The sequence below is a fragment of the Poecilia latipinna genome, unplaced genomic scaffold (assembly GCF_001443285.1).
Source record: "Poecilia latipinna isolate Pla-1442-1.1 unplaced genomic scaffold, P_latipinna-1.0 Scaffold4769, whole genome shotgun sequence".
Taxonomy (NCBI): domain Eukaryota; kingdom Metazoa; phylum Chordata; class Actinopteri; order Cyprinodontiformes; family Poeciliidae; genus Poecilia; species Poecilia latipinna.
In genome coordinates, this window is record NW_015117385.1 from 976 (window position 1) to 17,664 (window position 16,689).

Below are 16,689 nucleotides of genomic sequence, written 5' to 3' on the forward strand. Positions count from 1 at the left end.
GCACGGTGCTGTTTGATGAAAAGTTTAGTGGAAGGAAAAAGAGTGGCAAGTAAAAGCACACAATTAACAAGGACAACCATAGCCTTGAAATGACTGTGAAGCAAAGTTCATTCAGCACTTTGGAGGAGATTTACAAGGTGTGGAGCGTGACTGGAGTCACTTCACACACACACACACACACACACGCACACACACACCACACACACAAGAGCCGCCACCCACAATATACCCAAGACATTGGCTACAATTTTGCAAATCCTTGTGTTAAGTCACTTCTGAAGTAGAGATGTAAATAAGGCTGGACTGTTGCTGAGGTGTCAAATGTCTTCCTTTTTTTATTTTAATATTCTAATTTACTATAGTGCACTTATAAACATAAATGACCTAATATGCCTGTACACATCATATAAAGCATTGTCAATCTTTCAGCAGACATCAGCATATACAATGTCTATGCTTGTTAAGGAAGATCAACAATATAATGCCAGATGTAATGTGTTATGGACTAAATCTGCTTTGATATATTCATTATTCATATTTTTAGAAAAATATACTGCCAAAATAGAAGACTTTATCACACTCATCTTCAGATTTACTTAATGACTACTGAGGATATACACTTTATACCCTAGTATATAAACCAAATCCACCATAGTGATAGACATAGCAAGCAGACATAGCTTGTGGAGGAATGAAAACAATATCAAAGAACATAAAATGTATACATTTAACTGCACATCTAATGGTTGTTTTAGTCTAAATTAGAGAAAATGACAAAACAATTGAATTTGGGAGATATTCTATCTTTTTGTTTCTAAGCTAGACTCTGAAAAATCTCAGTTTTCAGAGGTGAAGGCTTTCCCCTCCCCGTTACCCAGAGGAACAATTGGGATGCTCTATCCTTGGTAACATAGGGTCAAAGGGTAGGAATCAGAGGTAGCAGGGTGAAAGTTGATTCAGATTGTTGTGTGTGTGATGTGAAGGAAGAAACAAGGTGTGTGTGTGTGTGTGTGTGTGTGTGTGTGTGTATGTGTGGAGGAGAAATAAGTGTGTGTGTTCGTGTCGCATGTGTCCAGCCTTACGCTACATACAGGTCAGGAGCCCCGTGGTGCATTCAGGATTTAATTAAGCGTGTGACGTGACACCCACCCCCACGCACACCCCTTCCCCCAACAAGGTCCTGTGATCTGTGAAACAGTCTGTAGTGAGGATGTGACACAGCAGCAGCCCTGACAGCCCGACACCAAGTTAAGCTGAGCGGACAACATCTCGTTTGCCCCATCTATCACTTTCATATCTATTTTTAAAAGGACCAAGTAAGGTAGCTCAGCAAAAGACTGATGACATGTGTGTATCATACGTGTGTGTGTGTGTGTGTGTGTGTGAGGGTATTCCACTGGAAACTAATTAAATTCATCTTTTATTTCTGTCTCCCCCCCGTTCCTCCCTCCCTCCCTTCTCTATGCTTCCAGGAGGCAGTCTGGGCTTATTATGGGGGTGACCGGAAGGAGAGAGTGACAGAGGAACAGTGATGCCACTGTTTACATAACGACACATTCACACACATGCATCAACACACGTATATACCCACAGACATGCATGCGGGCTCAAATTGCCAGTCCGGGACACACACGCTCACTTAAACTCTCCAGCACATACATACGTACACTCACAGGGACTCAGTGACTGAGTCACTGCACACTCAGAGGCAAAGACTCACTGACTCACATGCAGACACATACACAAGGGGAAAAGGTTGCTCTCAAGAGACAGGACTGCGTGCAGTGTGTGTTATGGGCCAAGCTGAGCAGCAGCTGTGCGTTAGAGTTGGATACCTCTGAGGGGTCAGCATAGACGTAACCCTCAACCTGCCTCCAGCACTTCACTCTACCCCCTTTCTCCCCCTAGTTTTCTGCCTAATCAAACCGTCATGTCTGAGCTGAGGACCAGCAGAACTATTCCTCCCTCCCCCTTCTCCTCCTCGCTTGGATTTCCATCCCTCCTCCTTTCCCTTTGCTTCTCCCTTTCTCTCCAGCCGACCTCTTTGTCGGCTGAGCAGACAGTGCCTGTTGTTTCCACGGCGCAGGGCCGCATTCGTGGCATCCTGACCCCTCTGCCCTCGGACCTTCTGGGGCCTGTCATCCAGTACCTGGGAGTACCGTATGCAAGGCCACCAACTGGGGATCGCCGCTTCCAGGCACCTGAGCCGCCTCTGCCGTGGCCCGGAATACGGAACGTGACACAGTTTGCTCCAGTGTGCCCGCAGGCTTTGGATGAGAGGAGCATGCTGGGAGATATGATGCCATCCTGGCTCACAGCAAACCTGGATATAGCAGCAACTTACCTCACTCACCAGAGCGAGGATTGTCTCTACCTCAACATCTACGTACCCACAGAGGAAGGTGAGTGAAGTGTGCAGTGAGTTTACGGGGCTGAGGCGGTTAAATTTGCATGCACAGTTAAGGTTGGGATTACATGTTATGGTTTATGCCCTATGATGAATACATGAGCTAAGAGAATGATACCTTTGACAAATGATTAAAACATGGCAGAGAGCTGTTGCTGCACATACTCAGGCTTGTTGAATAAATAAATAAAGGTTTTTAAAAATGGGCCTTGTTTTCTCTTCCCCTTCAACATGCCGCTGGTTAAACCGACGCTTAATATGCAGACACCTGCGTCAGTCGCTATGGGGTTTACGCATTTACTTGTGGAGGAAAATGGGAAGGACACAGGCTTACTCATGCATACATATTGGTTGATATAAATGCATGTGAACCCATGCACATGCACACTCAAATCAAGGACTGCACCCTCCGGCTTTTGGTGGTTAACTAATGTCACCTTGGTGATTTGAACACATTGGTAATCTGCCTGTCTATCTCAGACATCCACGAGGAGGGGGGTCAGCGGCCAGTGATGGTCTACGTCCACGGAGGCTCGTATTCTGAAGGCACCGGGAACATGATGGATGGCAGTGTGCTCGCAAGCTACGGCAATGTCATTGTCATAACCCTCAACTATCGCCTTGGAGTTTTAGGTAAAAGAATCACTTATCTCAGTTTAATACATCATTTGTGTAACCATATGCAGACTATTGTGTTGTTAGATAGCAAGTAGCTATAAATTTAGTAGTAGTAGCAGTATGAGTATAGTTTTGTATAAAATACTGTTCGAAAAAATAAACCTTAAATTCCCTTAAATGTATTCATTTTATGTAATAATTTCCTTTAGTGTTGGACCAACATCTACTTTGCCATAGCAGCAATACAACAGTGTTGTTCTATTTATTGGAACTGTTTTGTGGGTGTCTGTTTTTTCAGATGGTGGAGGAAATCTGATTAGATCATATACAAAGTTATTAATTGGCATAGTCAAGCTTTTGTACTTCAGTAATTATAGGATTATAGAATTTTCACTGAAAAAGACCTTTTAAGTCAAGGTTTAAAGGTCTCATTAAGTTTCAAAAGGAATCTCTCTGGACCATTTCAAATTTACTTCCAATGGCTTCTTTGTCCTAAAGGACAAGTGCACAGAAAAGCTGTATTCCCTTTCATTCCTTGCCCTTACGCCATATCTGCACCACTTTAATTTGCTCGTTCATATCAAGGTTGCTGGGTTTCTCGTTCCTTTTTGTAATGCTGAGGGTCGGCAGAGAGGTAGCACTACTTCGCTCTTCAAACAGAGATTTGCTTAAAATGTCAGGTATGACCAGAGTTCAGAAATCCATTTCCAAGTATTTCCTACACTTTACCCTTTCGCTCTAGAACTTCTGGTTTACATGTATGCGAAGACAAATGGAAAAAGGTCTGTTATTTTCAGCTTCAAATTCCTACACATCAAATTACAGTGTAAATAATGTAATTCCCAAGTAAGACAAGCTACCACACATTGTTTTGGGGTTTTAAAATTCCATGACTTGATGTAAACGTGTGCGCTGCACAAATGTTCCTCCCTCTGCTATAAACATGTTATAGGAATATTGTTACCTAATTTAGTGCCATAATACATAGATTCTTTACCTGCATTGATGACCATTAACTCAACTCAGCCTGCTGAATGCTTGTATTGGGGTAGACAATTTTTAAATTAGAGTGGACAGTTTTTGGAGTAAAATATATAGCTTTGTCAGAAAAACAATTGTAATGTGAAATGTAGTGTACTCTCATGTCTTACATTAATTAAAAAACATTAATCTTAACACAAGTCATTTGCATAGCTTTACAGAGTATGCATGGATGCACTGACATTTTCCCTGTTTAAATGAAAAAAAAAAAAAAAGAAACGGGCCAATTCATGAAGTACTTAAATTATTTTCCCTTTCACAGATGGAATGTGTTAATAAATAGTCTTTGTCATTTTGGATTTAGAGTGATAGGGCTTTGGAAAATGGAAAACTCTTAAAAATGAGACCCTTGTAACTGTATCACTTTATGCACAATTTTTATGTAGTTAAAACATTTAATTCCATTGTTCAGTAGCAAGGTGGCAACAAAGAATGCTCCACAGAGTGTAACAGTCCAGGATATGTCCAGTGTTCTGGAAACATCTGTGTGAGGTGAATCTTGAAGCACTGATTCCAAACAGTGGAATCAGCACCACTGGGGGTGATTTGTTGTGAATCTCCCCCAGACTCTTGAGTTTACTTTACAGTCCTCTCCCTGTTGCTAGAACACTTTCTTCTTCCACAGCTTTTCCTTCCACTAAACTTTTAAATAATGTGATGGGATACATTTGTATTGGTTTTATGTAATAGCCAGTGTCTTTAAGAAGCAACTTTGCAAACTGCCATGATCAACATGAACAAAAATAAGCACTTGAAAGATATTACCCCATAAATAATGTAAAAGTCTTACTTTTTAAAATGTAATTAATGAAATAAATTAACTTTTCACTGATATTCTAATTTATTGAGATGGGCCTATAGTTTGCGACTTGATTCAGAAGATTAATTCTGGCAGGTTGATAATTATCTTTCAACTCATTTCTCTATTATCCAGGGATTCTTAATGATTCATTACAGTTTTGTTTAAGGTGATTCTGCATGTAGAATTATATATATATATATATATATATATATATATATATATATATATATATATATATATATATATATATATATATATATATATATATATATCTCAACACAACAGCTCATTTTTCTGAACAAATGTATACAATTTTCACCATCTGGGTTATTTAATCCTTCAATGAGCTATAAAAATGCTCAAACCATCAGTGATTTGTTTCTTACCCAGAGCACAGTTTCTCTCCCCCTATTCCTTCTTGTTTGAATGGAAACATGTTCAGCATCCCTTGTGGAAACAAAACCTCCCTGAAGCCATTTTTTCCTTCCACTACTGTCATCGAGTTGAATCTGATCCTTTTTATCTCAATGGCTTATTGATTCATTGGTAGTATAAAAAAAAAAAAAAAAAAAAAAAAATGTTGGATTCCCTTTGGTTTTTCTAATTTTAGTCAGCCCTACGAAGCCAAAGAGTTGAACAAACAGACCATCTTAAAATCCATTTAGGCTTTTTGTGGTTGCAGTGACCGGTGTGACATAGCTTAGGAAGGGGCACATGAGGGTTAAAACATTTAATGCCATAAAACATCATTTACTTTGCTGTACTAAGAGCCGGAGTATTGAGTTGTTTATGCGAGCAGAGTATCTATGGCCTCAGTATGATTAAGTCAACCGGGCAAGATGCATATTCAATTGCCTCGGCGATATTGATATTTTATATAAAAACAATAACAATAACAAAATGTCAGGGGCATTGTTTCAAGTTTGTTTATCCATTAAAATGTTCTTTAAAAGCACAAAGCTGATGCTAATTCTGCTGCATGGAAGCATTTGAGGACTTTATGAGAGGTTCTGCTCTTAAAAGGACGCCACATCTTTGACTCAGCTTTAATTAAACAGATAATGGTATTTTTTATTAGCCCACAGCGGTGCAGACAGGAAATGTGGAGAAAGACATGCAGTAAAAGGTCCAGCAGGCTTGGAATTGGTCTTGGGATTCGCTGCTTGAAGGCATTCATGCCCATGTGCCCTCACAGCTTAGCTATCAGGTCGCCTCAGGCGGCGCAGGTTTTCTTGAAAATGTATTGAACCTGAGTTGAACATTTTCTAAAAAAAAAGAGATTTAAACGTTGAAATTCAATGTTTTTTTATTAGATGCAGAGTTAAGGCTGACCTTGTGGAAAATTGCTGCTGCAGATGTGATCAACATTGTGAGCCAAACAAAGAACAATTCTACATGCTTATTTTTGTCCTCACCCCCCCCGTCCATTTTGTGTGTTTATGCCACCTCCAATACAATCTTCACCATTACCATCATCATCATCCTCCTCATTTCGAGTAGCAGAATCACCTTCCTCCTCCTCCTGTTTTCCATCATCATGAGTGGATGCATGAGGTGAGCCCATTTACACAATGCAATACACTATTATGCCAATGATTTTTTTTGCCTACTCTGCAATATTCACCTGGAAATCAAATATGCCTCTGTGAAAATGTGAACTCCTTAAACAGTTTTAGTTAAATATGGCTTGAATGCATATAATCCTGTAACCGTTCAGAATGAATATAATCCTGATATTTTCTTTTTTGCTTCAATAAAACGTCTGATAAAATGCACAGAAGTGAAGTAATGCACTACTTTAGTCTTGCCTTCACGGTTATTATACTCTTTTTGTGCCGGAGGTTCACAGAAATGAGCTTCTGCAGTAATGAGATATACTGTGGCAAAATGAGCCATTAGGATCTTCTGTGTTTACTTAATAATGTCAGTAGAAGAGGGAATAGGAGGCGGCTGTGGGTGTGATGGCAAGCGTGTGTGGTTTTCTGCTTGTTGTAAGTTCACAGTATTGTGACTGCACCTTTGTGGTTTGATCCAGTCTAAGACCAAGAAAGAAAACCACATCTTTTTTTTTCCCATCTCATTTTTAAAGCTATGATAAATACAGTTCCTTGCAAAAGTATTTATACTCCATGAAATTTTCCACATTCTGTCATGATGCAATAACAAGGCTCATTGTGTTTTAAAGTGATATTATAACAGGGAAAGACCAGGTCAAAAAAGTGCATAATTGTAAAGTGAAAGGAAAAGGACACAGTGTTCAACATATTTTACAAAGAATATCTGAAAAGTGTACTTTCGCAATAAGCCCTTTTCACACAGGAACATGAGGATAAAATCCAATGCAATCGGTGTTACAACCTGTGGTAAAGTATTAACTCAGAGCGACTAATACCACACATTAAATATTTTCATTAATGCGTCGTCAATTTAGTGCTACTTTGTGTTGGTCTGTTACATAAAGTCCCAATAGTTTCTATAAAATACACAGCAGCCAGTGTGTGAAAAAGTAATAGCAGCATGAGTATTTCAAAAGACACTATAAAGTTGCAGATATGTACATTTATACAGTCATGTTCAATCACTTAGAATGTTATTGAAAAGCCCACAAAGTTAAACACAATTTGTTTTATATCCATTAACTGTTATGATTTTCCAGCTTATAATTAACCAAAACATTACATTTAAAATCAGAATATTAAGTCAGACCAATAAGAAACATTTTAATGCAGAAATGTGGGTTTACTGCAAAAGTATGTTTAGTACCTGCTTAAAAGTTATTTTCAAACGGTACTTTTAATCTGACAGAAGAGATGACCTGGAACACATATTTTAGTCTACTGGGCATGGCCGTACATGTTTTGCAGGTAATATGACTTCCTTCTATCTCTGCCTGCCTGCAGGATTTCTCAGCACAGGTGACCAGGCAGCAAAAGGGAACTACGGCTTGCTTGATCAAATTCAGGCTCTGCGCTGGGTGAAGGAGAACATTGCATCCTTTGGCGGCGATCCAAGCAGGGTCACTGTGTTTGGATCTGGTGCTGGTGCATCATGCGTTAGCCTCCTCACCTTGTCCCACTACTCTGAAGGTAAGAGAAAATCATGCAACACAATTTCACTACTCACTGACGTTTAGTTTTCACTTGATTTTCTTTTTCGTATAGTATATGTTAAAAATAGTAAACAGAAATTGATGAGGACGGTGTATTCCGCGGAAAGTCGTACATTATACATTTGAAAATTATATATTTGGAACCAAGGTAAATAAGAGTAAAAAGCCTTAAATGCTACCTTTCAAATAAAATGAAATACTTTCTCTGGTTTTTACTTAAAACTTTATATTTCATGCTTTTATCACTTTTTAAATAAGTTTACATTTGTTTGCTGCAAATCATCTTTTATTTTGCTACAATTCTGTGATAACTCTTGATTCATTAGTTTTTTTTATGTATAGGAGAATTTTAATGTTTCACCATTTTTTTAAATTTACTTAGTTTAGCATATTTGGTGTGATTTCCTAAGGTCGTTTAATTACATGAAAAGTGGACCATAAATAAAACTCAACTGACTTGATATAATTCTCATACCTTTTATTTTAGTTATGTTGAGATTTGGATATCCATTGCATTCCTGTTCAATTTGTGTGATTACAAGTTATGCTTTAGACCTTGTTCAGTCTTTGAAACATTTCCAGTCGTTTTAATCTTTTAACTGGCTTCTTCCTGTCTGAGTGGCCTTTCATGTCATGTCATCCCAGGACTCATTTAACCCTGGATTCTTTTTACAACCAGCATCTTCTTTAGTCTTTTGCTTTTGTTCTGGCATCGATGCACACATTTCACACACACAAAAAAAGTGTACTCATCACAGTACCCATCTCCTTCCTGAATGGTACAAAGGCTGGACAGTAAAGATAAATGTATTTTAAGGCTCTTTACACCTTTTAACCAAAAGAATATATATCAGTGTACGTGTGTGTTGATGTACTTGTGTACAAAAATGTATTTGCAAAAGTGAGCCTTTTTGGATTTGTTGAATTTTTATTTTTTTTGTATCAGATCTGTTCCACAGAGCAATTATCCAGAGTGGCAGCGCTTTAGCCAGCTGGGCTGTCAACTACCAGCCAAGCAAATATGCCCGGCAGCTCGGCGAGAGGGTTGGCTGTGGCATTGATGATAGCACTCAACTGGTCACCTGCCTCCAGGGCCGGAGTTTCCGTGAGCTTGTGGAACAGAACATTACTCCGGCCAAATATCACACTGCTTTTGCCCCGGTGATTGATGGCGACGTTATACCTGATGACCCTCAGATTCTGATGGAGCAGGGGGAGTTTTTGAACTACGATGTGATGCTGGGGGTCAACCAAGGCGAAGGCGTGAAGTTTGTGGAGGGAATTGTGGACTCGGAGGACGGTGTCACAGCCGAGGACTTTGACTTTGCCGTGTCAGACTTTGTGGATAGTCTGTACGGTTACCCAGAAGGCCGAGATACACTAAGAGAGAGCATACGGTGAGTATGAAAGTGAAAACCCATGTATGTTTAAGCATCCATGTGACATTCTTGGAAGTATGATTACCAGCTTTCCTGCTTAGAATTAATCGGAATAGACAAAGAAGGGAAAAGGGCCATAAATGGGTCCACAATATCCTCATCAACAGATGTATAATTTTATGTTGGAGGTATGAAGAAATAGGTACTTGGCAAGCATTATGCAGATGCACTTTTTAGTGATGACCCTTAAGGTGGCTGAAGACTCCTTACAAGAAAATATAGACTTCTATATTTTTAATAATAATTTGTAGAAATGAAAGCTACAATTCAGAACTGAATCTCCAGTTGTTGTTGCTGTTTATGATCCTGAATCTACTGTTTCGACTGCAGCACAGCTTGCTAATGCAGGATAGTAGAAATGAAGCAGTTTGAAAATCATGAGCTACTGCTTTAAGTACTATTCTTTTTATGTTTATTGATTTTTATTGAGTGGTTACAATGCATGAATGAGTATGAGATTCTTGCGGTATGACAACTTCAAATATCAGCTACTAATATATTATAATAATTATAGCTCATAGCATCAATAGTTGTTATAATACCAAGTAAAGCCTTTTTAGAGTAAGGCCAGGAGCAGAGATGTACCGATCGGGGTTTTATGACTGAGAGACGGCTTTTTGTAAAACTGACCTACCAATCCTAGCTTTCCTTGATGGTCTTAAGGTACTGGTTCATGAAATCGGGCCTGTCTGGACCTCACTTGGGGTTAAAAATCAACAAGTGCACGACACTGAGAGGACAAAAAAATCACAAAATGGATAATGGTGAAAGAATAATTATGCTGTCTATTTTAGAAGAGGTTAAAAAACAGTTCTTACAAATAGATAAAAGACAATGTGTTCACTGTTGATGCTATACCCCTGTGTAACTGACTTACATAAGGCTGACACAATGAACCTTAGCTCTGCCTCTGCGGTCTCTTCTGCTGCTTATGTGTCAGTCAGAAGTTGAAAAGTTTTGACAACCACTGTCTTAATAAACTATAAATAAAGCCTTTTTAAGTATTTTTATCCAGCCTTTCACCATTAATTATAATTAAGAGCAGAGTGGCAAGTGTATGTTTCATGAACGGCTGCTGTAAAACAGAGTTTTACCATTATTATAAAACAAAGACAAAAAGATTAGAGTTGAAATTGGAATCAGTCCTTAGCATCTTCAATCAGAAATGAGCCCCAATAGTCTGGTTAATAGTATTAAATGTAAACAGTTATCTCTGTGTATTTCATACAAAGTGGAGATTCTTCCGCTAAGATAAACACATGGAAAAAAAAAATCCAAATAGCTGCCAACATTTCCAAATCCAGCAATCCTTGACAGACATCAAACAATAAAATTGCAATTGCGATGTAGCACAACAGTCCTGTTATCTCACTAAGCCTCTCAGTAAGCCTTACAATCATCCTCTGCATAAAATGCAGTTTCGATCTTCTATTACTTTGCTTTCACATACTTAATTTTAAACTTAAGATAAATGAAAAATGAATCTAATTTTGGGTTTCCCTGAAGTAACAATTTCCACATGGAAGATCTGGTAAAACGCAATCCAGTGCTTTCCACTGATGAGAAAAATACTTGATTTTTTAGGTTATGTTGGGCCACTCACCCGTCAGGGTCAGTCAAACTGAAAATCAGGTGATTCTAGTCCGACCCATTTCTCTTTAAATCCTTTACTGAAAAACATAAGCTGATATCAGCTGATTAATAATACAGTTAAGTAGCTAGCCTGCAGTTGGTTGCTTGTCAGACACGCAGATTATAGCTTTGCAGCTGTAGTTTTAAAATACCAATACCTTTATGAGAGTGATGACAGTGTACTCCTTTTAGTTTGAACACAATGACTGGAAATGAGTTCAAACATATTTATTCTTTATGCCAGCCCACGGTGGCGGCTTTCAAAACACTTGGTTTTGAAACCTTGGTGTACACAATGCTTATGACAGGCCTAGTCTCAACCATTTGTTTGAGAAATAAAAATGATTGATTAAATAATGTTGATAAAGGTTTTTCAAGGTATAGGATAAAATTAAAGCAATGGGGGTTTGTAAGTAACATTTCTATTTATTGGGTGCCTGAAATTAGCAGGGTTTATGCAGTTCAAACGTAGCTTTGTCTTTTATCTTGACTTTGATCTTTGCATATCTGCTGATCTTTTGCAAAAATGAAACAGCTTGAAAGCTTAATAATGGTCACAGATTAACACAAAAGTAAATTTTATGTAGCACAACCTTTTTTTTTTTTTTTTTGAATGATGCTACAAAACAATGAAGCTCTTGATAGGGAATAATGTTAAAAGTACCAAAGTCTGTCAGCTGCAATTCTAATGCTCACAAATAAACAAATAAACACAAAATGCACTGATAAAATCATAGTTTACAAAGTAAGGCTAAATATAATTCCAAATATATTATATCTTTATTCCTGTACTTCGATTTAATGCAGACAAACTGAATTTTGCAAGTTGCTAACCAACAGAGAACGCACCACTTCAATGCCATCAGGTGACAATGGCCTTTAGATAAAAATAGTAAACTATGAGATAAATAAAAATCCACCCTCACTGACGATAAACGTGTAGATAAAACAGCTATCTCTGAGCATTACAGTCCCAGATATATTGTTCACACAGCAACCGTAGCCCACAAACTCCCATAATTTACTGTGCATACAAAACTCTGTGTTGCCAAGTAACACGGTGATCGCTGGACTTCTTTCTGGACAGTAACATCCATTAGTCAATTTGTTGTACTCATTGGTCTGATCATCATTCTGCTCTCAACTCCTCTGTACTTCCTTCCTCCCTGCAGTAAAACCACCCTCTAAAGATTTCAGATACTCAGCTATATAATGTCACGATAGACGTGCACGATTAATGAATTTAGCATTTAGCCAGATTCAGTGAGCGCTTGTTGGTTATTTGTTGGTTGCACACACATTGGGTGTGTTTGGTGGAGCCCATTTAACTTGATCTGTCATTTTAGTTGTCTTCTCTCACTGTTTCAAAAATACTCTGTCAGGCTAATCTTTATTATTATTACTTGCAAGGACTTCCATGTAGATGCCGTCCTTTATTTTACTGTCTTTTAGCAATACAATGCTGTTAGAAAACTGCTTAGCCAGCACCGGCGTGACCACCCAGCTTACAGTACTATTTACAAGCTGAAAGCTTTGTACCCAGTGAGCAGCAGGGAAGACCTAAAGTTCATTTGTTTATTTTTAATAACTTAAACAAACCATCTGTGACTCTAACTTTTGGAAAGCTACTGCATTAAATGCAAATACTTGACCATGTAGAAAATGTATTTAGGAGCACGATTTATTTGGTGTATGTGAAATATTTTGCTTAGTCAAGCGGCGATCTGATTTCAAATATGTTTTGTGAAGGTTCATGTACACTGACTGGGCAGACCGCGACAACGCAGAAACGCGGCGAAAGACACTAGTGGCACTTTTTACAGATCACCAGTGGGTGGCGCCAGCCATTGCTACAGCGGATCTCCATGCACAGTATGGGTCTCCTACCTACTTCTACTCCTTTTACCACCACTGCCAGAGTGATGCCACGCCACCCTGGGCTGATTCTGCCCATGGTGATGAGGTAAGACTGCTCGTGTCTTTCCTAGTATTTGCTTTTGATTCACCAAAGGAGATGATATTAGATGTTAAGAAAAAGAAAATATATCTGTAGATGTTTAGATACACTCACTATGAGAATGAATGTGATTCATTTTGGGGTTTTAATATACGCATTTTACGCATTTAAAATAATTTTTCAAAATGGAATGGTAATACAATAGACAACTTCCATAATTTTGGTGCACACATTTTAAATTATTAAGTATTTTCTACCTAGTATGAGAAAAATCAGATGATGGTGAGATTGTAATGGTATTATTAGTTCTGGTTTTTAGGGATAGTTGTTACATTTCCAATAAGGTTGAGGTTTAGATGTCTACAGAGCTTAATGTTTTTGCCTGCTTTGTTCGTTAAAAAACAAAAAAAACAAAACAGTTTAATAATTTTCTGTTTGGTCCACCAAGCTAAATCCAGGTTTTAGCATGAAAACTGTGGAGGAGAAGATAAAAAAATCAGGTGTAGTCCTCCATCTTCATTGTTGCACCAGGTTTGTGCAAACTTCAGCAAGAGGCTGCTGCCACTGTGCTTAAAAGATTGTATAGTATTCTTGGGTTTAAAAGTTTTACCTTGACTCTCTTTCTGTTGTTTTGGCCCGAAAGCTCAATCTTTATCTTGTCTTACCGTAAAACATTTCACCAAAAGGTACTTATCCAATAACTGCAGCTAATTTCGTTTCCGCTTGGAGGTGTCGGTTTCAGAGCTGGTCTCTCGGCAAATGCGACTTTTAAGTGGCTTCATAGTGTTTCAGCATCTTCCAGTGTGTGATAAACTTGAGCTTAAGTGGTAACTCGGTTGCCCCTTGAGCAATATAAATAATGACATTTAGCATCAGAGAGTTAAAAAGTTGGACACAACTGAATGTTTCAACATAGCACAGATCCCAAAACCACGTAAAAACAGTGGAATAAATCAGGCTAACATTTTAGGCTCTGGAAAGGTGCCAACTTCAGCCCTATTAAACTTGTTTGGACCATGCTTCAAAGCTGAATTACTGTTTCTGATAAGAGAAGTGGCCAAATACTCTAGCAGAATTAAGTTACAAGGTTGTTGGCTCCAAAAAGGATGTACTTCATCTACGGCTTTATAAGGGACATTCATCCAAATACAAATCAGGGAAGGTGAATGTGTGTATTTGAGCCTGTATGTAAGATTTCGATCCTGCATTGATGCTACACAATTCACAAGTCCAAACAAAAAAAAAAAAATAAAACAAAACAAAAAATAATCAGTTTAAATACATCAATTAAAGCCCTTAATGAATATGACTGTCATGTTGATGATGAGTGCCTGATCTGTGATGATCTCAAAACGAAACAACTATGCCTTTGTAAACAGATTTTCATCTGTTTTCTCAACTTTACCCATGTGTCAAGTACAACTTTAATATTTAAAGTACGCACAACTCCTCATAAACTGTTTTAATTTAAAAGGCATACATCAACACAGGTTAAGTGCACTACTACCAAATAAAAGTTAATTTATGAAGCTAAATGAAAAGAGGAGAAATAATACTCAAGAGCATTTGGGAAATGTCCGAAAATAATCCATCGCTTGATGGATTATTGTTCAAAAAGCTTCACAGCAGAAATACTCAGAGTTGAACCAAATCAAACTAAGTTGAACATTTTTCCTTCCAACAGATGTTTGTTTTTTAGTTTAACTGTAGAAAATAGATGTCAAATAAAGTTGAACAAACTATTGAATTATTTTCCTTGGACTATGTTTTGATACTTTCTACTATGGGTGTGGGTTCACTTTTTATGTGCAACTAATAAAAGCTGAGGCAGGCAAAAAGGTGCAAAAAAAAAAAAAGAGATAAATTTAAAATTCTGCTTGAAAAATACAAATGTGAGCTGTGTTTCACAGTTGGCTTTTATAATTATCAGAGAGCTATTCTAAGCAAAAGGCAAAACAAAGCAAAAAAAGGCCCTAATCACCTGCTTTAATTACGGCAGAGTTGTAATTACTGCAAGGAATATCTGAACAAGAACAGTACCAAGCTTAGAAAACAGCAGTTGCTGGATGCATCATCAGTTGTACAAGTACTCTTAAAGATGAAAAGAGTTTTAATGTACTTAATTTGCTCTGTGCGATTCCTCATCTCTTCCCCCCTCATTTTCATTTGCTTTGCAGTGTAGACAGTTGTTTTCAATACGGAAATTCTGAACATTTTATTCACATTTTTCATTCATGTGGGCTTTTCTGAAGTCTGCAGAGAGAGAAGGAGCTGAGTTCTAATTTTCTTTTAGGCTACTTCAAATACAGTCTTTTGAGTGGTTATGAAATTTTAGCTCACTGATGCTAAAAATGTTCTGCTTTAAGGCTTTAAGCATATTCTCTAAAAGAAAAGAAGTATCTACTGTCTTCTAGGTCTGACTTTCAGCACAATCCTTTTAAATCTTCAAATGAATTAGAGGCTTTAATTTAAGTTCATTTACAGATTGTCTTGTTTTAAGCAGGGATTGGATGTATTGCGCAGTTTAATCCAGCGTGTGTGTTGGTGTGTGTAGGTGCCCTACGTGTTCGGCGTGCCCATGGTGGGTCCCACTGATCTGTTCAACTGTAACTTCTCCAAGAACGACGTGATGCTGAGCGCAGTGGTAATGACTTACTGGACCAACTTCGCCAAGACCGGGTAAGCTGAAAAAGGTTCAGTGATGTGAAACATGAATCAGACGGAAAATCCCACTGACGGGGTTTTTCATTTTCTTCGTGCAGCAAAAACTCATGAAAAACAAAGCATCTCTTCAGCTAATTAGCTTTACTGCGATATCAATATCTAATCCTTGCCTACGAGGAGAAGAGGTCTTATTTTAATGAATGAAGGCCCAGACATTTAATCACATTTTCGGATGTAAAATAAAGTGTGCTGATTGATTTTTTTCCTCCTCGTTTTTTTTTTTTTTTGTATGACTTCACAGAGACAAGGGTTTGGCAACATGCAGTGTTGTTTGTGTCAGTGTGGACAGCTCACTCTTGAATTTACAGGAACAAATCTCATCCAAGCTTAAAATGAGACGGCCAAGATTCAAGTCAATGTTGTTGTTAAGATAAACAGCTTTGTGCCTCTTCGCTGTGCAGTTCTTAATACGCTAGCTTTAATTCTTTGGGCTAACTCAGAGTGATTCATATCGCATATTTTAATACACATCTTCTTTCTTATTGCTAACTGACATTCAGGGTTGCATTTATATTCATAACATATATTTTATTTTGAAGGGGCGTTTCCACTACGAAAACTGATTTTTTTAAAGCAGAAAACAGTGTTAATAGGAGCAAGCAATGAATTGACAGGTGAGGAATGTGCTTTGTTTTTCCTTCAAAGCGTCTCGGGGTGATGAGGAGATACTTATTCAAATAAAATCATGAAAGAAGCACTGCAGATTGTTTTGGCAGCGGTTGCACCGTGATGTTCTGTCAAAGTCTTGACAGGCCTTTTCATTTTTTTTTCAGGGGCTTGAAGTAACCTACTCTCTTCTTTTCTCTACTCGATCATTTCTGCGGAACGGAGTGCTTACTCAAAATGTTAAATGAAAAAGTACTGCCTAAAGCTAGAGGATTCAATTTATTAAACTGAAAATGAAATTATCTGCCTGTGGCTTAGAGAAATATAAGTATAGAAAAAATACCACTTTAAAAC

General features: G+C 37.9%; 1 protein-coding gene across 1 annotated transcript; it reads left to right on the plus strand.

Annotated features, from left to right (window-relative positions):
* Positions 1-1,420: 1,420 nt before the first annotated feature.
* On the plus strand, positions 1,421-15,838 carry LOC106943003 (neuroligin-4, X-linked-like). The gene is made up of 6 exons (XM_015026349.1): positions 1,421-2,402; positions 2,888-3,040; positions 7,769-7,954; positions 8,924-9,374; positions 12,798-13,011; positions 15,560-15,838. Exons 1-6 carry the CDS (start codon positions 1,931-1,933, stop codon positions 15,686-15,688), a joined length of 1,605 nt encoding a protein of 534 aa, XP_014881835.1. The 5' UTR covers positions 1,421-1,930; the 3' UTR covers positions 15,689-15,838.
* The last annotated feature ends 851 nt before the right edge of the window (positions 15,839-16,689 follow it).

Coding starts and splice junctions, on each gene's coding strand:
- LOC106943003 (XM_015026349.1), top strand. CDS start 1,931: ATGTCTGAGCTGAGGACCAGCAGAACTATTCCTCCCTCCCCCTTCTCC. Junction 3,041..7,768: donor CTATCGCCTTGGAGTTTTAG/GTAAAAGAATCA, acceptor GCCTGCCTGCAG/GATTTCTCAGCACAGGTGAC. Junction 9,375..12,797: donor ACACTAAGAGAGAGCATACG/GTGAGTATGAAA, acceptor TGTTTTGTGAAG/GTTCATGTACACTGACTGGG.